Source organism: Cuculus canorus, chromosome 33, assembly GCF_017976375.1.
Source record: "Cuculus canorus isolate bCucCan1 chromosome 33, bCucCan1.pri, whole genome shotgun sequence".
In the NCBI taxonomy this organism is placed as follows: domain Eukaryota; kingdom Metazoa; phylum Chordata; class Aves; order Cuculiformes; family Cuculidae; genus Cuculus; species Cuculus canorus.
This window is the reverse complement of record NC_071433.1, coordinates 1,175,351-1,200,647: the sequence shown is the minus strand read 5'-3', so window position 1 is coordinate 1,200,647 and position 25,297 is coordinate 1,175,351. Positions and strand designations below refer to the sequence as shown.

The 25,297-nt window shown below is 61.9% G+C and overlaps 2 protein-coding genes across 3 annotated transcripts in view; both read left to right on the top strand.

Moving 5' to 3' along the window:
• The window catches only part of LOC104057650 (ras-interacting protein 1-like), a 21,815-nt gene extending 9,556 nt beyond the window's left edge, over positions 1-12,259 (top strand). Inside the window, 7 exon segments of the mRNA XM_054052304.1 lie at positions 1,482-1,519; positions 2,668-2,816; positions 2,907-3,016; positions 3,105-3,345; positions 6,366-6,538; positions 9,077-9,224; positions 11,295-12,259. Coding sequence (XP_053908279.1) covers positions 1,482-1,519; positions 2,668-2,816; positions 2,907-3,016; positions 3,105-3,345; positions 6,366-6,538; positions 9,077-9,224; positions 11,295-11,476 — 1,041 coding nt within the window. The 3' untranslated portion in view covers positions 11,477-12,259.
• Positions 12,260-12,973: 714 nt separating this feature from the next.
• Positions 12,974-23,348, top strand: ISOC2 (isochorismatase domain containing 2). Of its 2 annotated transcripts, none has more exons than XM_054052355.1 (6): positions 12,974-13,112; positions 14,499-14,657; positions 15,856-16,068; positions 17,287-17,357; positions 19,123-19,240; positions 23,210-23,348. In XM_054052355.1, exons 2-6 carry the CDS (start codon positions 14,526-14,528, stop codon positions 23,273-23,275), a joined length of 600 nt encoding a protein of 199 aa, XP_053908330.1. In that variant the 5' UTR covers positions 12,974-13,112; positions 14,499-14,525; the 3' UTR covers positions 23,276-23,348. The 2 variants fall into 2 exon arrangements, with proteins under 2 accessions (XP_053908330.1, XP_053908329.1); XM_054052354.1 differs by having other exon boundaries at positions 12,983-13,108.
• Positions 23,349-25,297: the final 1,949 nt, after the last annotated feature.

Below are 25,297 nucleotides of genomic sequence, written 5' to 3'. Positions count from 1 at the left end.
GGGGGGACATGGGGGGACACGAGGATGTAAGGGGATGGGGGGACATGGGGGGACGTGGGGACATGGGACGTGGGGGTGAAAGGGGATGGGGGGGACGTGGGGGGACATGGGGGGACAGGGAGGGATGGGGGGGACACGAGGATGTAAGGGGACGGTGGGGGGACATGGGGGGACATGGGGACATGGGGGGACGTGGAGGGATGGGGGGACATGGGGGGACATGGGGGGACACGAGGATGTAAGGGGATTTGGGGGGACATGGGGGGACATGGGGGGATGGGGGATGTGGGGGTGAAAGGGGATGGGGGGGACGTGGGGGGACATGGGGGGATGGGGGATGTGGGGGGATGTGGGGGATGGGGGATGTGGGGGGACATGGGGGGACACGGGGAGATGTGGGGACAAGGGGACACGAGGATGTAAGGGGGTGTGGGGGGACATGGGGGGACACGGGGATGTAAGGGGATGTGGGGGGACATGGGGGGATGGGGGGACATGGGGACATGGGGGGACGTGGGGGGACGTGGGGGGACAGGGAGGGATGGGGGGACACGAGGATGTAAGGGGGTGTGGGGGGACATGGGGGGACATGGGGGGACATGGGGACATGGGGGGACGTGGGGGGACGTGGGGGGACAGGGAGGGATGGGGGGACACGAGGATGTAAGGGGGTGTGGGGGGACATGGGGGCTATGGGGACATGGGGGGACATGGGGGGACATGGAGGAATGGGGGATGTGGGGGTGAAAGGGGATGGAGGGGACATGGAGGACGTGGGGGGACATGGAGGGATGGGGGATGTGGGGGTGAAAGGGGATGGGGGGATGGGGGGGACATGGGGGGATGGGGGGACACGAGGGGACATGGGGGGATGGGGGATGTGGGGGTGAAAGGGAATGGGGGGGACATGGGGGGATATGGGAGGACATGGGGACACATGGGGACATGGGACGTGGGGGGACATGGGGGGACACGGGGATGTAAGGGGATGGGGGGGACATGGGGGGACATGGAGGGATGGGGGGGACACGAGGATATAAGGGGGTGTGGGGGTACATGGGGGGATATGGGGACATGGGAGGACATGGGGACATGGGGACACATGGGGACATGGGACTTGGGGGGACATGGAGGGATGGGGATGTGGGGGGACGTGGAGGGATAGGGGACACGGGGGTGCAAGAGGACATGGGGGGACAAGGGGGGACATGGGGGGACACGGGGATGTAGGTGGGGTGTGGGGATGGGGAGATGTGGGGAGACAGGGGGGGACATGGGGGGATGGGGGGACATGGGGACATGAGGGGCTACAGGGGGACACGGGGATGGGGGGGAAGTGGGGGGACATGGGGACAAAGGGGGACAGGGGGATGTGGGGCCACAGAGGGATGTTGGGATGGGGGGACACGGGGGGAATGTGGGGGGGCACGGGGGGAATGTGGGGGGACACGGGGGACACTGAGGGGGGGTTCCACCTGCAGGAGAAGATCAAAGAGATCGGAGACCGACAGCCAGAAAAGTGAGAGCCCCCCCAGAGCCTGCGCTGAGGGGGGACCCCAAAACCTGTCTGGATGGAGGGGACTCCAGAACTGATGAGGGGGGACCCCAAAACCAGTCTGGATGGAGAGGACCTCAAAACTGGTCCTGATCGGGGGGGGGGACCCCAAAACCAGTCTGGATGGAGGGGACCTCAAAACTGGTCCTGATCGGGGGGGGACCCCAAAACCAGTCTGGATGGAGGGGACCTCAAAACTGGTCCTGATCGGGAGGGGGACCCCAAAACCAGTCTGGATGGAAGGGACCTCAAAACTGGTCCTGATCGGGGGGGGGACCCCAAAACCAGTCTGGATGGAGGGGACCTCAAAACTGGTTCTGATCGGGGGGGGACCCCAAAACCAGTCTGGATGGAGGGGACCTCAAAACTGGTTCTGATCAGGAGGGGGGACCCCAAAACCAGTCTGGATGGAGGGGACCTCAAAACTGATGGGGGGACACCCCAAAACCAGTCTGGATGGAGGGGACCTCAAAACTGATGGGGGGGGACCCCAAAACCATTCTGGATGGAGGGGACCTCAAAACTGGTTCTGATGGGGGAGGACACCCCAAAACCAGTCTGGATGGAGGGGACCTCAAAACTGATGGGGGGACACCCCAAAACCAGTCTGGATGGAAGGGACCTCAAAACTGATGGGGGGGGACCCCAAAACCAGTCTGGATGGAAGGGACCTCAAAACTGATGGGGGGGACCCCAAAACCAGTCTGGATGTAGGGGACCTCAAAACTGATGGGGGGACACCCCAAAACCAGTCTGGATGGAGGGGACTCCAAAACTGATGGGAGGGGATCCCAAGGCTGTTCCATAAGGGCACCCCAAAACCGGTCCTGTTGGAGATGGACCCCAAAAGCCTTCCCAGGGAGGGGATGTCCCAAGGGTGGCCCTGATTTGGGGGACCCCAACCGGTGATGCAAGGAGACATAGGGGGACACACAGGGACCCCAAACTTGACCCATCCTTGGAGACCCCCAACACCAACCCTGATGATGAGGACACCTCAAAGTCCACCTTGAGAGGACCAAACCGCCCCCAAGAAGGGGGTTTCCCTGGTTTGGGGGTACACCCTATGGGGTGACCCCCTCTTTTCTCCCGCCCCCCCCAATTCCTCGCAGCCAACAGGATACGTCCCCCGCGGCGCCGAGCATGGAAGCCGTGACGGCCGACCTGCGTCCGTTGATGCTCTGGCTCGCCAACGCCATGGAGCTCCTCAACCTGGCGCAGGGACGCGTCCTGGAGCTGGAGAAGGAGCTCGACTTGGAGGGTGAGCCCTCCGCACCCCAAAAAACGATGGGTTTAAGGGGGTGCCTTTTGCTTTTCGGGGTGCTGTCACCTCCTAAATTCCACCCTTCAGGCCCTTGCCAAGAGCTGACGGGCGACCTGGAAGCCTGCGATGAAGCCATGGGCATCTTGGATGAGGTGATCATGTCCACCTTCCAGCAATCCGTCTACTACTTGACCAAAGTGAGCCCCTCTGCACCCCAAAACCCCCTCCTTGCCACCCTCTGGACCTCCCTTTCCCTTACGGTTCTTTACACCTCTCTCATGGCAGACCCTTTACTCGGCTCTTCCCGCTCTCCTGGAAAGTAATCCCTTCTCCGGGACCGGAGAACCCAGCGCCGCGCAGGACCTGGGCAGCGTCCCCGAAGGCGTTCGCCCAACGCTCGCCGTCTACCAGGCGGCCCTGGAGCTGACGCGGGACTGCCAGCTGCACCCCGACTTGGTCTCCCAGACCTTCGGGTACCTCTTCTTCTTCTCCAACGCCTCTCTCTTCAACACTCTGATGGAGAAAGGTGAGGGAACGACGACGTGGGGCAGACTTGGGGTGGGTATGTGGGTCTCCAGGGGCTTTGGGAGTGGGTTTTGAGGTGGATGAGTGGGTTCATGGGGCTCTTGGGGGGCTGTGGGATGTGTTTGTGGGTCCCTGGAGCTCTGTGGGGCAGCTTTGAGGGGGTTTGAGATGGATGTGTGGGTCCCTATGGGGCAGACTTGGAGGGTCTGAGATGGATATGTGGGTCTCCAGGGGCTTTGGGAGTGGGTTTCGAGGTGGATGAGTGGGTTCATGGGGTTCTTGGGGGGCTGTGGGACGTGTTTGTGGGTCCCTGGGTCCCTGTGGGGCAGACTTGGGAGGTCTGAGATGGATATGTGGGTCGCTATGGGGCAGACTTGGAGGGTCTGAGGTGGACATGTGGGTCTCCAGGGGCTTTGGGAGTGGGGTTTGGGGTGGATGAGTGGGTTCATGGGGTTCTTGGGGGGCTGTGGGATGTGTTTATGGGTTCCTGGAGCTCTGTGGGGCACCCTTGGGGAGTTTGAGATGGATGTGTGGGTCGCTATGGGGCAGACTTGGAGAGTCTGAGATGGATATGTGGGTCTCCAGGGCTTTGGGAGTGGGTTTTGAGGTGGATGAGTGGGTTCATGGGGTTCTTGGGGGGCTGTGGGATGTGTTTATGGGTTCCTGGAGCTCTGTGGGGCACCCTTGGGGAGTTTGAGATGGATATGTGGGTCCCTATGGGGCAGACTTGGGGGGTCTGAGATGGATATGTGGGTCTCCAGGGCTTTGGGAGTGGGGATTGAGGTGGATGAGTGGGTTCATGGGGTTCTTGGGGGGCTGTGGGACGTGTTTGTGGGTTCCTGGAGCTCTGTGGGGCACCCTTGGGGGGTTTGAGATGGATGTGTGGGTCGCTATGGGGCAGACTTGGGGGATCTGAGATGGATGTGTGGGTCTCCAGGGCTTTGGGAGTGGGTTTTGAGGTGGATGAGTGGGTTCATGGGGCTCTTGGGGGGCTGTGGGATGTGTTTGTGGGTCCCTGGGTCCCTGTGGGGCAGACTTGGGAGGTCTGAGATGGATATGTGGGTCGCTATGGGGCAGCCATGGGGGGTCTGAGGTGGATGTGTGGGTCGCTATGGGGGGGTCTGGGATGGATGTGTGGGTCGCTATGGGGCAGCCCTGGGGGGGTCTGAGGTGGATGTGTGGGTCGCTATGGGGCAGCCCTGGGGGGGTGTGACCCTCCTGGTCCCCCTTCCCCCCCCCCCCCCCCCCCCGCTATGGGGCTGCCCCTCACCCCCTTCCCGGTTTCCTCCCATTGTCCTCACCGGGAGCTGCAGGAAACGGAGCTTCCGTGGGCGGAAAGGGAGAAGGGGGGGGGGGGGGCAGCACCGTGACCCCCCCCAATCCCTGTCCCCCCTAATCTCTGACCCCCCCAATCCCTGTCCCCCCTAATCCCTGACCCCCCCAATCCCAGTGCCCCCCCAATCCCAGTGCCCCCTAAACCTTGTGCCCCCCCCCAATCCCTGTGTACCCCACTCCATCCCTCCTAATCCGATTCCCCCCACCCATGCCCCCCCAATCCCTGTGCTCCAACTCTGTGCCCCCCAATCCATCCCTCCCTAATCCCTGCGCCCCTAATCCCTGTGCCCCCCACTCCATACCCCCTTAATCCCTGTGCCCCCCAATCCCTTTGCCCCCACTCCATCCTCCCTTAATCCCTGTGCCCCTCACTCTGTCCCCCCTAATCCCTGCCCCCCTAATCCCTGTGCCCCCCTAATCCCTATGCCTCCCACTCCATCCCCCTAATCTCTGTGTCCCCCCCAATCCCTGTGCCCCCCTAATCCCTATAACCCCCCACTCCATCCCCCCCTAATCCTTGTCCCCCCCAATCCCTCTGCCCCCCACTCCATCCCCCCCTAATCCTTGTCCCCCCTAATCCCTATGCCCCCCACTCCATCCCCCCCTAATCCTTGTCCCCCCTAATCCCTATGCCCCCCCACTCCATCCCCCCTTAATCCTTGTCCCCCCTATATCCCTATGCCCCCCACTCCATCCCCCCTAATCCTTGTCCCCCCCAATCCCTATGCCCCCCACTCCATCCCCCCTAATCCTTGTCCCCCCTATATCCCTATGCCCCCCACTCCATCCCCCCTAATCCTTGTCCCTCCCTAATCCCTATGCCCCCCACTCCATCCCCCCTAATCCTTGTCCCCCCCAATCCCTATGCCCCCCACTCCATCCCCCCTAATCCTTGTCCCTCCCTAATCCCTATGCCCCCCACTCCATCTCTCTCTAATCCTTGTCCCCCCCAATCCCTATGCCCCCCACTCCATCCCCCCTAATCCTTGTCCCCCCTATATCCCTATGCCCCCCACTCCATCCCCCCAATCCTTGTCCCCCCCTAATCCCTATACCCCCCACTCCATCCCCCCTAATCCTTGTCCCCCCTAATCCCTATGCCCCCCACTCCATCCCCCCTAATCCTTGTCCCCCCCTAATCCCTATACCCCCACTCCATCCCCCCTAATCCTTGTCCCCCCCAATCCCTATGCCCCCCACTCCATCCCCCCTAATCCTTGTCCCCCCCTAATCCCTATGCCCCCCACTCCATCCCCCCTAATCCTTGTCCCCCCCAATCCCTATAACCCCCACTCCATCCCCCCTAATCCTTGTCCCCCCCAATCCCTATAACCCCCACTCCATCCCCCCTAATCCTTGTCCCCCCCAATCCCTATAACCCCCACTCCATCCCCCCTAATCCTTGTCCCCCCCAATCCCTATGCCCCCCACTCCATCCCCCCTAATCCTTGTCCCCCCTAATCCCTATGCCCCCCACTCCATCCCCCCCCAATCCTTGTCCCCCCTAATCCCTATGCCCCCCACTCCATCCCCCCCTAATCCTTGTCCCCCCTAATCCCTATGCCCCCCACTCCATCCCCCCTTAATCCTTTCCCCCCTAATCCCTATGCCCCCCACTCCATCCCCCCCTAATCCCTGTCCCCCCCTAATCCCTGTCCCCCCCTAATCCCTGTTTTCCCCCCCCAGGCAGCGCGGGCCCCTTCTTCCAGTGGTGGCGAGGGGTTCGCATCCGGACCAACCTGGACCTGGTGCTGGACTGGCTGACGGGACAGGGACTCGGGGACATCGCCGGAGAGTTCTTCCGCAAACTCTCAGCCACGGCCAATCTGCTCTGCACCCCCAGGAGCTGCCTGGGCAAGGTGGGGGGCACTGGGGGCACTGGGGGGGCTGGGGGGACTGGGGGCGATGGGGGCAATGGGGACAATGGGGACAATGGGGGCGATGGGGGCAATGGGGACAATGGGGGCAATGGGGGCGATGGGGGCAATGGGGACAATGGGGACGATGGGGACGATGGGGGCGATGGGGAGAATGGGGGCAATGGGGGCAATGGGGACAATGGGGGCAATGGGGACAATGGGGGCGATGGGGAGAATGGGGGCAATGGGGACAATGGGGGTAATGGGGGTAATGGGGGCAATGGGGACAATGGGGGCAATGGGGACAATGGGGGCAATGGGGACAATGGGGATAATGGGGACAATGGGGGACAATGGGGACAATGGGGGTAATGGGGGATAATGGGGATAATGGGGACAATGGGGATAATGGGGGCAATGGGGGAAATGGGGACAATGGGGATAATGGGGGCAATGGGGACAATGGGGGCGATGGGGATAATGGGGATAATGGGGGCAATGGGGACAATGGGGGCGATGGGGATAATGGGGATAATGGGGACAATGGGGATAATGGGGGCAATGGGGGCAATGGGGGGCAATGGGGATAATGGGGACAATGGGGGCATTGGGGGCAATGGGGGTAATGGGGGATAATGGGGATAATGGGGACAATGGGGATAATGGGGGCAATGGGGGAAATGGGGACAATGGGGATAATGGGGGCAATGGGGACAATGGGGGCGATGGGGATAATGGGGATAATGGGGACAATGGGGACAATGGGGGCAATGGGGATAATGGGGGCAATGGGGACAATGGGGACAATGGGGGCAATGGGGGCGATGGGGGACAATGGGGGCAATGGGGGCAATGGGGACAATGGGGACAATGGGGATAATGGGGGCAATGGGGGCGATGGGGGCAATGGGGACAATGGGGACGATGGGGGCGATGGGGACAATGGGGGCAATGGGGGACAATGGGGACAGTGAGGGCAATGGGGACAATGGGGACAATGGGGGCGATGGGGGACAATGGGGGCAATGGGGGCAATGGGGACAATGGGGACAATGGGGGCAATGGGGACAATGGGGACAGTGAGGGCAATGGGGACAATGGGGACAATGGGGGCAATGGGGACAATGGGGACAGTGAGGGCAATGGGGACAATGGGGGCAATGGGGGAAATGGGGACAATGGGGGACAATGGGGGCAATGGGGGCAATGGGGACAATGGGGACAGTGAGGGCAATGGGGGCAATGGGGACAATGGGGAGAATGGGGAGAATGGGGGACAATGGGGGGCAATGGGGGCAATGGGGGCAATGGGGAGAATGGAGGCAGTGGGGACAATGGGGGCGATGGGGACAATGGGGACAATGGGGACAATGGAGGCAGTGGGGACAATGGGGACAATGGGGGTAATGGGGGACAATGGGGGAAATGGGGGAAATGGGGGCAATGGGGACAATGGGGGGCAATGGGGGCGACGGGGACAATGGGGGAAATGGGGACAATGGGGACAATGGGGGCAATGGGGGGCAATGGGGGTGTCCCCACAGTGTCCCCATGATGTCCTCATGTCCCCATGATGTCCTCCTGTCCCCATGGCGTCCCCATGTCCCCCTTTCCCGATGGTGTCCCCCTTTCCCGATGGTGTCCCCATGGTGTCCCCATGTCCCCACGATGTCCCCACAGTGTCCCCACGGTGTCCCCAGGCCTCGTGGTGTCCCCACGGTGTCCCCACAGTGTCCCCACAGTGTCCCCATGTCCCCATGATGTCCTTCTGTCCCCATGGTGTCCCCATGTCCCCCTTTCCCCATGGTGTCCCCATGTCCCCCTTTCCCAATGGTGTCCCCATGTCCCCATGGTATCCCCATGTCCCCATGGTGTCCCCATGTCCCCACGGTGTCCCCGCGGTGTCCCCAGGCCTCGTGGTGTCCCCACAGTGTCCCCACAGTGTCCCCATGATGTCCCCATGATGTCCTCCTGTCCCCATGGTGTCCCCATGTCCCAATGGTGTCCTCATGTCCCCATGGTGTCCCCATGTCCCCACAATGTCCCCGCGGTGTCCCCAGGCCTCGTGGTGTCCCCACGGTGTCCCCACGGTGTCCCCATGGTGTCCCCATGTCTCCATGTCCCCGCGGTGTCCCCATGTCCCCCTTTCCCAATGGTATCCCCATGTCCCCATGGTGTCCCCATGTCCCCCTTTCCCGATGGTGTCCCCATGTCCCCGCGGTGTCCCCATGTCCCCCTTTCCCCACGGTGTTCCCATGTCCCCATGATGTCCCCATGGTGTCCCCAGGCCTCGTGGTGTCCCCATGATGTCCCCATGGTGTCCCCATGTCCCCCTCTCCCGATGGTGTCCCCATGTCCCCGTGATGTCCCCATGTCCCCACGGTGTCCCCATGGTGTCCCCAGGCCTCGTGGTGTCCCCATGATGTCCCCATGGTGTCCCCATGTCCCCCTTTCCCGATGGTGTCCCCATGTCCCCGCGGCGTCCCCATGTCCCCGCGGTGTCCCCATGTCCCCACGGTGTCCCCGCGGTGTCCCCAGGCCTCGTGGTCGCGCCTCCGGGCCGAGTTCCCGGCTCTGACTCCGGCTCAGCTTCACCACCTGCTCAGCCATTACCAGTTGGGAATGGGGCGCCCCCCACCCCCCGCCTGGAGTCCCCCCCCCGAGGACAGGGACCTGGTGGCCTCCGGTCGGTGACAGTGACGTCCCCAGCGCCGCTCCCATCCTGCTCTCCCCCTGTCCCCATCCCTGTTCCATTGTCCCCATTCCGCTGTCCCCATCCTCATCCGTGTCCCCTGTCCCTATCTCCGGTCCCCGTCCTTGTCCCCATCCCTGTCCCCATCCCTGTCCCTGTCCCCATTCCCCATCTCTGTCCCCATTTCATTGTCCCCATCCTCATCCCATTCCCCCATCCCTGTCCCCCCTCCCCTGTCCCCATCCCTGTCCCCATTCCCTGTTCCCTGTCCCCATTTCATTATCCCCATCCTCATTCATGTTCCCTGTCCTTGTCCTCATCCCTGTCCCCATCCTTGTCCCTGTCCCCGTTCCCCATCCCGGTCCCCATCCCTGTCCCTTGTCCCTGTCACTTGTCCCCATTCCCCCTTCCCTGTCCCCATTCCCTGTTCCCTGTCCCCATTTCATTGTCCCCATCCTCATCCACATTCCCTGTCCTTGTCCCCACCCCTGTCCCCTTCCCCATTCCCATTCCCTGTCCTTGTCCCCTGTCCCATTCCCCATGCCTGTTGCCACCCCATCCCTTGTCCCCTGTCCCCATCCCTTGTCCCCATTCCCCATTCCCTGTCCCCATGTCATTGTCTCCAACCTCATCCCTGTCCCCCATCCCTGTCCCCCATCCCTTGTCCCCCATCCTTGTCCCCTGTCCCCATTCCCCATCCCCACTCCCTGTTCCCTGTCCCCATTTCATTGTCCCCATCCCCTATCCTTGTCCCCTGTCCCCATTCCCTGTTCCCTGTCCCCATGTCATTGTCCCCATCCTTGTCCCTGTTCCCTATCCTTGTCCTCTGTCCCCTGTCCCCATCTCCTATCCCTGTTCTCTGTCCCCATTCCCTGTTCTTTGCCCCATGGCATTGTCCCCATCCTCGTCCTTGTCCCCATCCTCTATCCTTATCCTCTGTCCGTATTCCCCATTCCCTGTCCCCGTGTCATTGTCCCCATCCTCATCCCTGTCCCCCATCCTTACCCTCTGTCCCCATCCCTGTCCCCATGTCATTGTCCCCATCCCCTATCCTTGTCCCCTGTCCCATTCTCCATCCCTCATCCCCATTCCCTGTCCCCATTTCATTGTCCCCATCCTCATCCCTGTCCCCTTCCCCTATCCTTATCCCCTGTCCCCATTCCCTGTCTCCTGTCCCCATGTCACTGTCCCTGTCCTTGTCCCCTGTCCCATTCCCCATCCCTGTCCCCATCCCTCATCCCCATTCCCTGTCCCCATGTCATTGTCCCCAACCTCATCCCTGTCCCCCATCCTTATCCTCTGTCCCCATTCCCTGTCCCCTTGTCATTGTCCCCATCCTTGTCCATGTTCCCTATCCTTGTCCCCTGTCCCCATTCCCTGTCCCCATTCCCTGTCCCCATGTCATTGTCCCCAACCTCATCCCTGTCCCCCATCCTTATCCTCTGTCCCCATTCCCTGTCCCCATGTCATTGTCCCCATCCCCTATCCTTGTCCCCTGTCCCATTCCCCATCCCTGTCCCCATGTCATTGTCCCCATCCTCATCCCTGTCCCCATCCCCTATCCTTATCCTCTGTCCCCATCCCTGTCCCCTTGTCATTGTCCCCATCCTTGTCCATGTTCCCTATCCTTGTCCCCTGTCCCCATTCCCCGTTCCCTGTCCCCGTGTCATTGTCCCCAACCTCATCCCTGTCCCCCATCCTTACGCTCTGTCCCCATCCCTGTCCCCTTGTCATTGTCCCCATCCTCATCCCTATCCCCATCCCCTATCCTTATCCCCTGTCCCCATTCCCTGTCTCCTGTCCCCATGTCACTGTCCCTGTCCTTCTCCCCTGTCCCATTCCCCATCCCTGTCCCCATCCCTCATCCCCATTCCCTGTCCCCATGTCATTGTCCCCAACCTCATCCCTGTCCCCCATCCTTATCCTCTGTCCCCATTCCCTGTCCCCTGTCCCCATGTCATTGTCCCCATCCCCTATCCTTGTCCCTTGTCCCATTCCCCATCCCTGTCCTTGTCCCCTGTCCCCATCCCGTCTGCTCTTTGTCACCCGTCCCCTCTCCCGTAGGTGACATCTTCGAGAGCTTTTCGGATCACCCTCCGCTGCTGCTGCCGAGTCAGGGCTTCCGCCTGCGCCCCGCGGAGCCCGTGGGGGACGAGGGGCTGCGGGGACCCCTCTGCCGCCTGCGGCGCCTCCTCTGGGACCTCGAGACGGGCTCCCTGCCCGCCAACCAGCGCCCCGTGCCCTGAGGGGACCCCCAAACCCTGGGGACACCCCCAAACCCATGGACCCCCAACCATGGAACCCCAATCATGGAACCCCAACCATCCATGGACCCCTCTGTCACCTCCTCTGGGACCTCGAGATGGGCTCTCTGCCCCCCAACCAGCACCCCATGTCCTGAGGGACCCCCCCAAATCCTGGGGACACCCCCCAAACCCATGGAACCCCAACCATGGACCCCCAACCATGGAATCACAACCATGGACCCCCAACCATGGAACCCTAATCATGGACCCCTCTGCCACCTCCTCTGGGACCTTGAGATGGGCTCTCTGCCCCCCAACCAACACCCCATGTCCTGAGGGACCCCCCCAAATCCTGGGGACACCCCCAAACCCATGGACCCCCAACCATGGAACCCCAACCATCCATAGACCCCTCTGTCACCTCCTCTGGGACCTCGAGCTGGGCTCTCTGCCCCCCAACCAGCACCCCATGTCCTGAGGGATCCCTCAAATCCTGGGGACCCCCCAAAACTGCAGGACTCCCCCTACCCATGGGACCCCAACCATGGACCCCCAACCACCAATGGAACCCCAAAGATGGACCCCAATCCCACATGGACACCTCTACCACCTCCTCTGGGACCTCAAGCTGGGGTCCCTTCCCCCCAAACAGAGCCCAGCGCCTGAGGGGACCCCCCAAATACTGGGGACCCCCCCAAACCCATGGACCCCCAACCATGGAACCCCAATCATGGACCCCCAACCATCCATGGACCCTCTGCCACCTCCTCTGGGACCTCGAGACGGGCTCTCTGCCCCCCAACCAGCACCCCATGTCCTGAGGGACCCCCCCCAAACCCATGGATCCCCAACCACGGACCCCCAATCACCCATGGGACCCCAAAGATGGACCCCAACCACACATGGACCCCTCTACCACCTCCTCTGGGACCTCAATCTGGGGTCTCTGCCCCCCCAAACAGCACCCCATGTTCTGAGGGACCCCAAGACCCCCCCCCAACCCCATGCCTCAGTTTCCCCATGGAGACTGGGGGGGGCACCATGAGGCACTGCCGTGTGTGTGTGTCCCCCCCAAATAGAAGTCATGTGAAGACACATCGGGTACATGTGAGGACACACTTTGGGGGGGCACGAGGGTTTCCGGGGGGCGGGGGGGGAGGGTCAGGGGGTCCCTGGGGGTGCACAGAGGCTCCTGGGGGGGGGAATTGGGGGAATTAGAAGGGGGTCCGGGGGGAGTTTGGGGGTCCTGAGTGGCCACAAGGGCTCCTGAGGGGGGTCAGAATGGGGTCGGGGGGGTACAAGGGCTCCTGTGGGGGGGGGGGAGTAGGACCCCTAAAGCCACGCCCCTTCACCAAGCCACGCCCACTAGCTATGAAGCCACGCTGCGTCCCTGTGCGAGGCTCGCGAGGCCACGCCCCTCTCTGTCAGACCACGCCCCCTCCCTGTAGACCACGCGCCCTCCAAACAGCGCACGCCCCCCCCGCGGCCAAGCCCGGCAGCCAATGGAGCCATGCGTCCCCCGGAAGCCACGCCTCCCCACGCCCCCTGACCACGCCCCCTCCGCCGTGCCCTGTCCCGAGGCGCAGCGCGCACCGCGCGGCCAATCCGAGCGCGGGATCTCGGGGTCTCCGGGTAGGTAAGAGCCCCCCCCGAGGGGAAAAGCCCCCCCCGGGGGAGATCGCCGCCTGAGGGGGCCCTGAGCCCTCGGAAAGGACCGCGACCTCTGCCTTCGCCCCCCCCGCGGCTCCGTCCTTTCCCGTTCCGTCACGCCCCGTCCTCCGATTGGCTGCGCGGTGGAAGGGGCGTGGCTTTTATTGCTGCGGGGCGTCGCCCCGCCCCCGGCTCGCTCTGATTGGGCAGTGGGCGCTGAAGGGGCGGGGCTGATGGGAACGAGACGATGGGAACGGAATGGCTGCGGCCAAGGGGGGTTTGCCACGTGCTGATTGGCTGGGGGCGTGGCTTATGGGCAGAGGGGGCGTGGTCTTACTCCCGCGCTGATTGGCTGCGGCGGCCTGGGGGCGTGGCCTGTGTGGTTGAGGGGCGTGGCCTGGCGTCCCGCGCTGATTGGCCGGAGGGGGCGTGGCTTATGTGACGGAGGGGGCGGTGTCAGTGGGACGCGCTGGTTGGTTGCGGGGAGGGAGGTGGTGAGGAATGCCCACGTGACCCTCGTGCGCTCACACACGCGCGGGGGGGGGGTCGGCTCATGCGGGTGTCACGTGACCCACGCCTCAGCTCGCCTGCCTGCGTCACGTGACCCGCGGCGGCTCGCGCGCGTGCCACGTGACCACAGAGCGGCTCCCACGCGCGTCACGTGACCCTCGACGCCCACGAGTGTCACGTGACCTACAAGGGTTCACACGTGTGTCACGTGACCGCATGTCCCCCCCCCCACGCATGTCATGTGATCCACCAGAGCTCACACGCGTCACATGACTCACAGGTTGGCGCTTGCGCGTGTCACGTGACCCACAATGTCTCCCACACGGGTCATGTGACCCACTACGGCTCCCACGTGTGTCACATGACCCATATGCTGCCTCCCACGCAGGTCACGTGACCCGTAACGGCTCACGCGTGTCACATGACACACGTGCCACCTCCCACATGGGTCACGTGACCCACATGTCGGGGCCCCCCCCGCGTGTCATGTGACCCACAAGAGCTCATGTGTGTCACATGACTCACACGTTGGCTCCCGCGTGTGTCACATGACCCACAACGTCTCACACGTGTGTCACGTGACCCACATGTCAGCTCCCGTGCGGGTCACGTGACCCATATGTCACCTCCCACGCGTGTCACGTGACCCACACCCGCTGACACGTGTGTCACGTGACCGATATTTCGCCTGCCACGCTTGTCACGTGACCCATATCTCACCTACCACGTGTGTCACGTGACCCGCAACCGCTCCCCCGCCTGTCACGTGACCCAGATGTCACCCGCCACGTGTGTCGCGTGACCCACAGCACCTCACACACACACGTCACGTGACCCGTCCGTTGCCTCCCACGCGTGTCAGCTGACCCCCGGCAGTCACGTGACCGCCATGGCGGGGCCGCGCCTGGGGCTGCTGCGGCCCTCGCGCTCCGTTCTGCTGCTCTGCGACCTCCAGGAGCGCTTCCGCCACTCCATCGCCTTCTTCCCCGAGATCGTCGCCGTGGCCGCCCGCGTCCTCCAGGTGCCTCTGCCCCACAGCGGCCTGGGGGGACACAGCCCTGCCCCACAGCGGCCTGGCGACCCCTAATCCTGCCCCATAGCGGCCAAGTGACCCCTAATCCTGCCCCACAGCGGCCTTGGAGACCCACAGCTCTGCCCCACAGCGGCCTGGGGGGACACAGCCCTGCCCCACAGCGGCCTGGCGACCCCTAATCCTGCCCCATAGCGGCCTGGGGGGACACAGCCCTGCCCCATAGTGGCCTAGTGACCCCTAATCCTGCCCCATAGCGGCCAAGTGACCCCTAATCCTGCCCCACAGCGGCCTTGGAGACCCACAGCTCTGCCCCACAGCGGCCTGGGGGGACACAGCCCTGCCCCACAGCGGCCTGGCGACCCCTAATCCTGCCCCATAGCGGCCTGGGGACCCCTAATCCTGCCCCACAGCGGCCCAGTGACCCACAGCCCTGCCCCATAGCAGCCAAGTGACCCCTAATCCTGCCCCACAGCGGCCTGTGAGACCCACAGCTCTGCCCCATAGCAGCCTGGGGACCCCTAATCCTGCCCCATAGCGGCCTGGTGACCCCTAATCCTGCCCCGTAGCGGCCTGGGGTACCCACAGCTCTGCCCCACAGCGGCCTGGCGACCCCTAATCCTGCCCCATAGCGGCCTGGTGACCCCTAATCCTGCCCCGTAGCGGCCTGGGGTACCCACAGCTCTGCCCCATAGCGGCCTGGCGACCCCTAATCCTGCCCCACAGCGGCCTGGGGACCCACAGCTCTGCCCCACAGCGGCCTGTGAGACCCACAGCTCTGCCCCATAGCAGCCTGGGGACCCCTAATCCTGCCCCATAGCAGCCTGGGGACCCCTAATCCTGCCCTATAGGAACCCCTGTACCCCCATATCTGACCCCATTGACCCCCCCAAACCCCGTACCCCCATATCTGACCCCCCAATCCCCTGTACCCCCATATCTGACCACATTGACCCCCCAATCCCCTGTACCCCCATATCTGACCCCATTGACCCCCCCAAACCCCTGTACCCCCACTATCTGACCCCCCCAAACCCCTGTACCCCCATATCTGACCCCTGTACCCCCACTATCTGACCCCCCCAAACCCCTGTACCCCCATATCTGACCCCTGTACCCCCATATCTGACCCCCCAAACCCCTGTACCCCCATATCTGACCCCTGTACCCCCATATCTGCCCCCCCCAGGGCTGTCGGGCGTTGGATGTTCCGGTGGTGGTGACGGAGCAGCACCCGCAGGTTTTGGGGTCCACAGTGCCCGAATTGGGGGCGCAGGACCTCCCCAAGCACCCCAAAACGTGCTTCAGTATGGTGGTCCCGGCCGTGGAGGCGGAGCTGCGGGCGAACCCCAACATCGACGCTGCCATCCTCTGCGGCATCGAGACCCAGGCCTGCATCCTGGTCAGGGGGGGACCCCAACATCAGGAGTTTGGGGGGGGGGACCCCAACATCAGGATGATGGCGGGGGGGGGGGGCAGCATCTTGGGGAGGCCCAGATTTGGGGCTTTTGGGGGGGACCCAGGGGTTTGGGGGGACCCAGGGGTTTGGGGGGACGCAAGGGGTTTGGGGGGACCCAGGGGTTTGGGGGGACGCAAGGGGTTTGGAGGGACACAGGGGTTTGGGGGGGACCCCAACATCAGAAAGGGGGCAGCATCTTGGGGGGGGCAGATTTGGGGCTTTTGGGGGGGACCCAGGGGTTTGGGGGGACACAGGGGTTTGGGGGCGACACAGAGGTTTGGAGGGACACAGGGGTTTGGGGGGACACAGGTGTTTGGGGGGACCCAGAGGTTTGGGGGAACCCCAACATGAGGATGGGGGGGCGGCAGCATCTTGGGGGGGGTGAGATTTGGGGGGATTGGGGGGGACCCAGAGGTTTGGGGGGGGACAGGGGTTTGGGGGGGACCCCAACATCAGGGCGGGGGGGGGCAGCATCTTGGGGGAGCCCAGATTTGGGGCATTGGGGGGACCCAGAGGTTTGGGGGGACCCCAACATCAGAACTGGGGGGAGCAGCATCTTGGAGGGGGGCAGATTTGGGGCTTTGGGGGGATCCAGAGGTTTGGGGGTGACCCCAACATCAGAACTGGGGGGGCAGCATCTTAGGGGGCCCAGATTTGGGGTGACTCAGAGGTTTGGGGGGACCCAGAGGTTTGGGGGGACCCCAACATCAGAAGGGGGGGCAGCATCTTGGGGGGGGCAGATTTGGGGCTTTGGGGGGGACCCAGAGGTTTGGGGGGACACAGGGGTTTTGGGGGGGACCCCAAAATCGGAAGGGAGGGGAAAGCGTCTTTGGGGGGGGGCAGATTTGGGGCTTTGGGGGGGACCCAGAGGTTTGGGGGTGACCCCAACATCAGAACTGGGGGGGCAGCATCTTGTTGGGGGGTGGCTTTCAGAGTTTGGGGGGACCCAGAGGTTTTGGGGTGGGGGTGGAAAATCTTGGGGTGCTCAGGCTTTCAGGGTTTGGGGGGACCCAGGGTTTGGAAGTGGGGGGGGGGGGGTTCAAGGCATTTGGGGGGGGACTCAGAGATCTGGGGGTGCCCTGAGGGCTTGGGGGGGGCACCTGGATGTCGCCGTAGGGGGGTGTTCAAAAGTGGGGGTGTATGTGTGTGTCCCCCCAAAAGCAAACGGCTCTGGATCTTATGGGGAGAGGTCTGGACGTGCACGTGGTGGCGGACGCCTGTTCCTCCCGCAGGTTTGGGGGTGCTGGGGGGGCCATGGGGGGCAAATGGGGGGCATAGAGGGAAGGGGGGGCCATGGCGGAGATATTGGGGTGTCCTAAAGGGGGAAATGGGGGGGGGATCTGTGGGGATAAGGGGGGTTAAGGGGGGCTTTGGGGGAGAAATGGGGGTGCTGGGGGAGCTCTGAGGGGTTTTGGGGGGCCCGGGAGGGCCATGGGGGGCAAATGGGGGACATAGAGGGAAGGGGGGGCCATGGCGGAGATATTGGGGTGTCCTAAAGGGGGAAATGGGGGGGGATCTGTGGGAATAAGTGGGGTTAAGGGGGGCTTTGGGGGAGAAATGGGGGGTTTGGGGGGGTCCTGTGGGAGCTCTGAGGGGTTTTGGGGGGGCCATGGGGGGGGTTGGGGGGCAAATGGGGGGGATAGAGGAAAGGGGGGGCCATGGCGGAGATATTGGGGGGTCCTAAGGGGGGAAATGGGGGGGGATCTGTGGGGATGGGGGGGGTTAAGGGGGGCTTTGGGGGAGAAATGGGGGTGCTGTGGGAGCTCTGAGTGGTTTTGGGGGGCAAAGGGGGGGCCATGGGGGGCAAATGGGGGGGATAGAGGGAAGGGGGGGCCATGGCGGAGATATTGGGGTATCCTAAGGGGGGAAATGGGGGGGGATCTGTGGGGATGGGGGGGGTTAAGGGGGGCTTTGGAGGAGAAATGGGGGGTTTGGGGGGGTCCTGTGGGAGCTCTGAGGGGTTTGGGGGGCCATGGGGGGCAAATGGGGGGGATAGAGGGAAGGGGGGGCCATGGCGGAGATATTGGGGTGTCCTAAGGGGGAAATGGGGGGGGATCTGTGGGGATAGGGGGGGGTTAAGGGGGGCTTTGGGGGAGAAATGGGGGGATTGTGGGGGTTATGGGGGCTTTTGGGGGGCATTGGGGGGCAGGGGGGGCAATGGGGGCTTTTGGGGGTCAGGGAGGGATGTGGGGGGGCAATGGGTGCTTTTGGGGGGCAATGGGGAACGGGGGGTCTATGGGGGGGCTGTGGGGGGCAATGGGGGCTTTTGGGGGGCAATGGGGTCTCTGGGGGGGTCTCTCTCTGGGGGATTTCTCTCTGGGGGGGTCTCTCTTTGGGGGCGTCTCTTTGGGGGTCTCTCTCTTTGGGGGGTCTCTTTCTGGGGGTGTCTCTGGGGGGTCTCTCTTGGGCGGTCTCTGGGGGGGTCTCTCTTTGGGGGTCTCTCTCTTTGGGGGGTCTCTCTCTGGGGGGGGTCTCTCTCTGGGGGGGTCTCTTGGGGGGTCTCTCTTGGGGGGTCTCTGGGGGGGGTCTGTCTTTTGGGGGGTCTCTTTGAGGGGTCTCTCTTTGGGGGGGTCTCTCTCTGGGGGGGTCTCTTGGGGGGTCTCTCTTGGGGGGTCTCTGGGGGGTCTCTCTTTGGGGGGGTCTCTGGGGGTCTCTCTCTTTTGGGGGGTCTCTCTCTTTTGGGGGGTCTTTGGGGGGTCTCTGGGGGGGTCTCTCTCTTTGGGGGACTCTCTCTTGGGGTGTCTCTGGGGGTGTCTCTCTCTGGGGGGGTCTCTCTCTTTGGGGGGGTCTCTCTCTTTGGGGGGGGTCTCTCTTTGGGGGGGTCTCTGGGGGTCTCTGGGGTGTCTCTCTCTCTGGGGGTGTTTCTCTCTGGGGGTGTCTCTCTCTGGGGGGGTCTCTGGAGGGGGTCTCTCTTTTTGGGGTGTCTCTGGGGGTCTCTGGGGGTCTCTCTCTGGGGGTGCCTCCCTCTGGGGGTGCCCGTGACCCCCCCTTTTCCAGTCAGGTGGACAGAGCGGTGGCTCTGGGGCGGCTCCGTCAGAGCGGCGCTTTTGTCACCACGAGTGAGAGCGTTTTGCTGCTGCTGCTGCGCGACAGCCGCCACCCCCGGTTCCGCCAGGCACGGACCAGTACACACCAGTACACACCAGTACAGACCAGTACACACCAGTATACACCAGTACAGACCAGTACACACCAGTATAGACCAGTACACACCAGTAGAGACCAGTACAGACCACTATAGACCAGTACAGACCAGTATAGACCAGTACACACCAGTGCACACCAGTACAGACCAGACCAGTACAGACCAGTACAGACCAGTGCAGACCAGTACACACCAGTATAGACCAGTACAGACCACTATAGACCAGTACACACCAGTACACACCAGTGCACACCAGTACAGACCAGTACACACCAGTACAGACCAGTACAGACCAGTGCACACCAGTACACACCAGTACAGACCAGTAGAGACCAGTGCAGACCAGTGCACACCAGTAGAGACCAGTACAGACCAGTACAGACCAGTATAGACCAGTACACACCAGTATAGACCAGTACACACCAGTACAGACCAGTACAGACCAGTACACACCAGTACACACCAGTACAGACCAGTACACACCAGTACACACCAGTACAGACCAGTACACACCAGTACACACCAGTGCACACCAGTACAGACCAGTACACACCAGTACACACCAGTACAGACCAGTACACACCAGTACACACCAGTGCACACCAGTACAGACCAGTACACACCAGTACACACCAGTACAGACCAGTGCACACCAGTACACACCAGTACAGACCAGTAGAGACCAGTGCAGACCAGTGCACACCAGTACAGACCAGTACACACCAGTACACACCAGTGCACACCAGTACACACCAGTACAGACCAGTACACACCAGTACAGACCAGTACACACCAGTAGAGACCAGTGCAGACCAGTGCACACCAGTACACACCAGTACAGACCAGTACACACCAGTATACACCAGTACAGACCAGTACACACCAGTATAGACCAGTACACACCAGTAGAGACCAGTACAGACCACTATAGACCAGTACAGACCAGTATAGACCAGTACACACCAGTGCACACCAGTACAGACCAGACCAGTACAGACCAGTACAGACCAGTGCAGACCAGTACACACCAGTATAGACCAGTACAGACCACTATAGACCAGTACACACCAGTACACACCAGTGCACACCAGTACAGACCAGTACACACCAGTACAGACCAGTACAGACCAGTGCACACCAGTACACACCAGTACAGACCAGTAGAGACCAGTGCAGACCAGTGCACACCAGTAGAGACCAGTACAGACCAGTACAGACCAGTATAGACCAGTACACACCAGTATAGACCAGTACACACCAGTACAGACCAGTACAGACCAGTACACACCAGTACACACCAGTACAGACCAGTACACACCAGTACACACCAGTACAGACCAGTACACACCAGTACACACCAGTGCACACCAGTACAGACCAGTACACACCAGTACACACCAGTACAGACCAGTACACACCAGTACACACCAGTGCACACCAGTACAGACCAGTACACACCAGTACACACCAGTACAGACCAGTGCACACCAGTACACACCAGTACAGACCAGTAGAGACCAGTGCAGACCAGTGCACACCAGTACAGACCAGTACACACCAGTACACACCAGTGCACACCAGTACACACCAGTACAGACCAGTACACACCAGTACAGACCAGTACACACCAGTAGAGACCAGTGCAGACCAGTGCACACCAGTACACACCAGTACAGACCAGTACAGACCAGTAGAGACCAGTGCAGACCAGTGCACACCAGTACAGACCAGTACACACCAGTACAGACCAGTACACACCAGTACAGACCAGTACACACCAGTAGAGACCAGTGCAGACCAGTGCACACCAGTACACACCAGTACAGACCAGTACAGACCAGTAGAGACCAGTGCAGACCAGTGCACACCAGTACAGACCAGTGCACACCAGTACAGACCAGTACAGACCAGTACACACCAGTACACACCAGTACAGACCAGTACAGACCAGTAGAGACCAGTACAGACCAGTGCACACCAGTACAGACCAGTACACACCAGTACAGACCAGTACAGACAACTAGAGACCAGTACACACCAGTACAGACCAGTACACACCAGTACACACCAGTATAGACCAGTACACACCAGTGCACACCAGTACAGACCAGTACACACCAGTACACACCAGTACAGACCAGTACACACCAGTACACACCAGTGCACACCAGTATAGACCACCATAGACCAGTACAGACCAGTGCAGACCAGTACAGACCAGTACAGACTAGTACAGACCACTATAGACCAGTACAGACCAATGCACACCAGTGCACACCAGTACAGACCAGTATACACCAGTACACACCAGTACAGACCAGTGCACACCAGTACACACCAGTGCACACCAGTACAGACCAGTGCACAGCAGTACAGACCAGTGCACACCAGTACACACCAGTACAGACAACTAGAGACCAGTACACACCAGTACAGACCAGTATAGACCAGTACAGACCAGTATAGACCAGTACAGACCTAGTACACACCAGTGCAGACCAGTACACACCAGTACACACCAGTACAGACAACTAGAGACCAGTACACACCAGTACAGACCAGTATAGACCAGTACAGACCAGTACACACCAGTGCACACCAGTATAGACCACCATAGACCAGTACAGACCAGTGCAGACCAGTACAGACCAGTACAGACCAGTAGAGACCAGTACACACCAGTACAGACCACTACAGACCAGTATAGACCAGTACACACCAGTGCACACCAGTATAGACCAGTACACACCAGTGCACACCAGTACAGTCACGCCCAGGCCCACCCAGTCCATGCCCAGTCACTCCCAGTGCCACCCAGTCCATTCCCAGTGCCACCCAGTCCATTCCCAGTGCCTCCCAGTCCATTCCCAGTCCCACCCAGTCCATTCCCAGTCACTCCCAGTTCCACCCAGTTCATATCCAGTCACTCCTAGCCACGCCCACCCCTCCTCAAACCACGCCCACCTGCTCAAGCCACTCCCCTCCACCAACCCCACTTCGTTGGGGGCCACAAGCCCCTCCCATCTGCTCAAGCCCCGCCCCCCCGAGCTCTGCCCCGCCCCCTCCCCGGCAGCCCCGCCCCTTCCCCTGTTAAGAGCGGCGGGGAGGGACCCCTGAGTGGGTTCATTAGCGGGGGGTTAATTGGCTTAATTGGCGGCTTTGGTTATCCGCTACCGGGGCCTTCGTTAGCGGCTGCGGGCCAGGTTGGTTAGGGGCTGGTTAAGGGCTGGTTAAGGGCTGGTTAGCTGGTTAGTTTGGGTTGGTTAGTTGGGGGTTGGTTGGGGTTGGTTGGGGTTGGTTGGAGGTTGGTTAGCAGGTTAGTTGGGGGCTGGTTAGCGGGTTGGTTGGGGGTTGGTTAGCAGGTTGGTTAGCGGGTTGGTTAGGGTTGGTTGGGGGTTGGTTAGCAGGTTGGTTAGCGGGTTGGTTGGGTTGGTTAGTGGGTTGGTTGGGTTGGTTAGCAGGTTGGTTGGGTTGGTTAGGGTTGGTTGGGGTTGGTTAGCGGGTTGGTTAGCGGGTTGGTTGGGGGCTGGTTAGCAGGTTGGTTGGGGGTTGGTTGGGGTTGGTTAGTGGGTTGGTTGGGGGCTGGTAAGTGGGTAGGTTGGGGGTTGGTTAGCGGGTTGGTTGGGGTTGGTTAGCAGGTTAGTTGGGGCTGGTTAGTGGGTCAGTTGAGGTTGGTTAGTGGGTTGGTTGGGGTTGGTTAGCGGGTTGATTGGGGGTTGGTTAGCAGGTTGGTTGGGACTGGTTAGGGGTTGGTTATCGGGCTGGTTAGCAGGTTGATTGGGGGCTGGTTGGGGGCCGCTTGGCGTATTGGTTAGGGCCTGGTTAGCGGGTGGTTTAGGGGCCGGTTAGGATCTGGTTAGCCTGTCAGAGGCTGGTTAGGGGCTGGTTAGGGGCTGGTTAGCAGCTGGTTAGTCGCGTTAGCGGCCGCTCTCCCCGCAGGTGCTGCAGCTCATTAAGGAACCGGCGCCCGATTCGGGGCTTCTGCCGCTGCTCGGGGGGCTCTGACCACCCCCCCCCCGACTTGGGGGACCCCCCACAAGACATCCCCCCCTCTGGGGGGGCAATAAATGCCTTTCGAGCCCCCCAAGAGCCCCCCTTGAGTGTTTGGGGGGGGCTGAGAGGAGAACGGCGGCAAGGGAGGGGTTAAAAGGGGGGGGCTCTGGGGGGGGTTCCTATGGATGAGGATTTTGGGGGGGGTCTCTATGGATGAGGAATTTGGGGGGGGGGTCCCTATGGGTGAGGAATTTGGGGGGGGTTCCTATAGGTGAGGAATTTGGGGGGGTCCCTATAGATGAGGAATTTGGGGGGGGGTCCTATGGGTGAGGAATTTGGGGGGGGTCCCTATAGGTGAGGAATTTGGGGGGGGGTCCTATAGGTGAGGAATTTGGGGGGGGATAATGTCCTAAAAGGGGTCCCCGAGGTGGGGGGGGGGTAATGTGGGGGTTCCCTGGAGGGGGGGATGGGATTCCGCCCCCCCCTCCTCATTAACCCCCTCCGCACCCCCTTTTCATTCTTTCCTTAACGAAGCCTCAGGGGGGGCTCATTCCCCGCCCCCCCCCCGCCCCCATTGGTTGCTCTCAGCCAATCGGCGCCCCCCCCACCCCCCCCCTATCACCCACCCCCCCCCCCCAAAATCATCCTTCTCCGCCCCCGGTATTTCCCCCCCCCCCCCTTTTCCTCCCCTCCCCTTCCCCCCCCCCCCCCCGGGAGCCGCTGCTCCGACCGTGGGGGCTGTGTCCTACGGGGGCTCTGAAATAGGACCCCCCCAAACACCACCACCACCCCCGGGACCCCCCCCCGGCATCGGGACCCCCCCCCGAACCCCCCTTTAAACCCCTCCGATCCCCCCCAAACCCCCTCCGATCCCCTCCAAACCCCCTCCGCTCCCCCTAAATAGGGACCCCCAAACCCCCCCTCCGGGATCCCCAATTTACACAGACCCCCCCCCCAAAAAATAACCCCCCCCGGACCCCCAATTTATACACAGAAAGACCGGAAAGGACCCCCTCTTCGATCCCCCCCCCCCCTCCTCTCCGGTTTCAGCTCCGGTAAGTGATGGGGCGGTTGCCATGGAAACGGGGATGGAGAGCGGGGGGGGGGGGGGGGGGGGGGGGGCGGTGAGGGTGAGGGTGAGTGTGAGATGGGGGGGCGGTGAGTGTGAGTGTGAGAATGAGGGGGGGGGACACTGGGGGGCGGTGAGTGTGAGTGTGACAGAGTGGGGGGGCAGTGAGTGTGAGAGGGAGTGGGAGATGGGGGGCACTGGGGGGGCAGTGAGTGTGAGTGAGTGTGAGTGTGAGTGTAGGGGGGACACGGGGGGGGCAGTGAGTGTGAGTGAGTGTGACAGAGGGGGGGCAGTGAGTGTGAGAGTGAGTGTGATATGGGGGGCATTGGGGGCGCAGTGAGTGTGAGAGGGAGTGTGACAGGGGGGTGACACTGAGTGTGAGAGTGGGGGGGACAGCGAGTGTGACAGTGAGTGTGAGAGTGAGTGGAAGGGGGGACATTGGGGGGGCAGTGAGTGTGATGAGTGTGATGGAGGTGACAATGAGTGTGACACTGAGTGTGAGGGGGGACAAGGGGTGGGGGGGACAGCGAGTGTGACATGGGGGTGACAATGAGTGTGACAGCGAGTGTGATGGGGTGACACTGAGTGTGGGGGGGACTGAGTGTGACCCTGAGTGTGACAATGAGTGAGGGGCACAGCGAGTGTGACCCTGAATGTGACACGGGGGTGACACTGAGTGTGACAATGAGTGTGACCATGAGTGTGACAGGGGGGTGACACTGAGTGTGAGAGTGAGTGTGAGTGGGGAGGGGCAGCGAGTGTGACCCTGAGTGTGACACGGGCATCACACTGAGTGTGAGAGTGAGTGTGACAATGAGTGTGACATAGGGGTGACGGGGGGGTGACATTGAGAGTGAGTGGGGGGGACAGCGAGTGTGACCCTGAGTGTGACACGGGCATCACACTGAGTTTGAGAGTGAGTGTGACAATGAGTGTGACAGGGGGGTGACGGGGGGGTGACAATG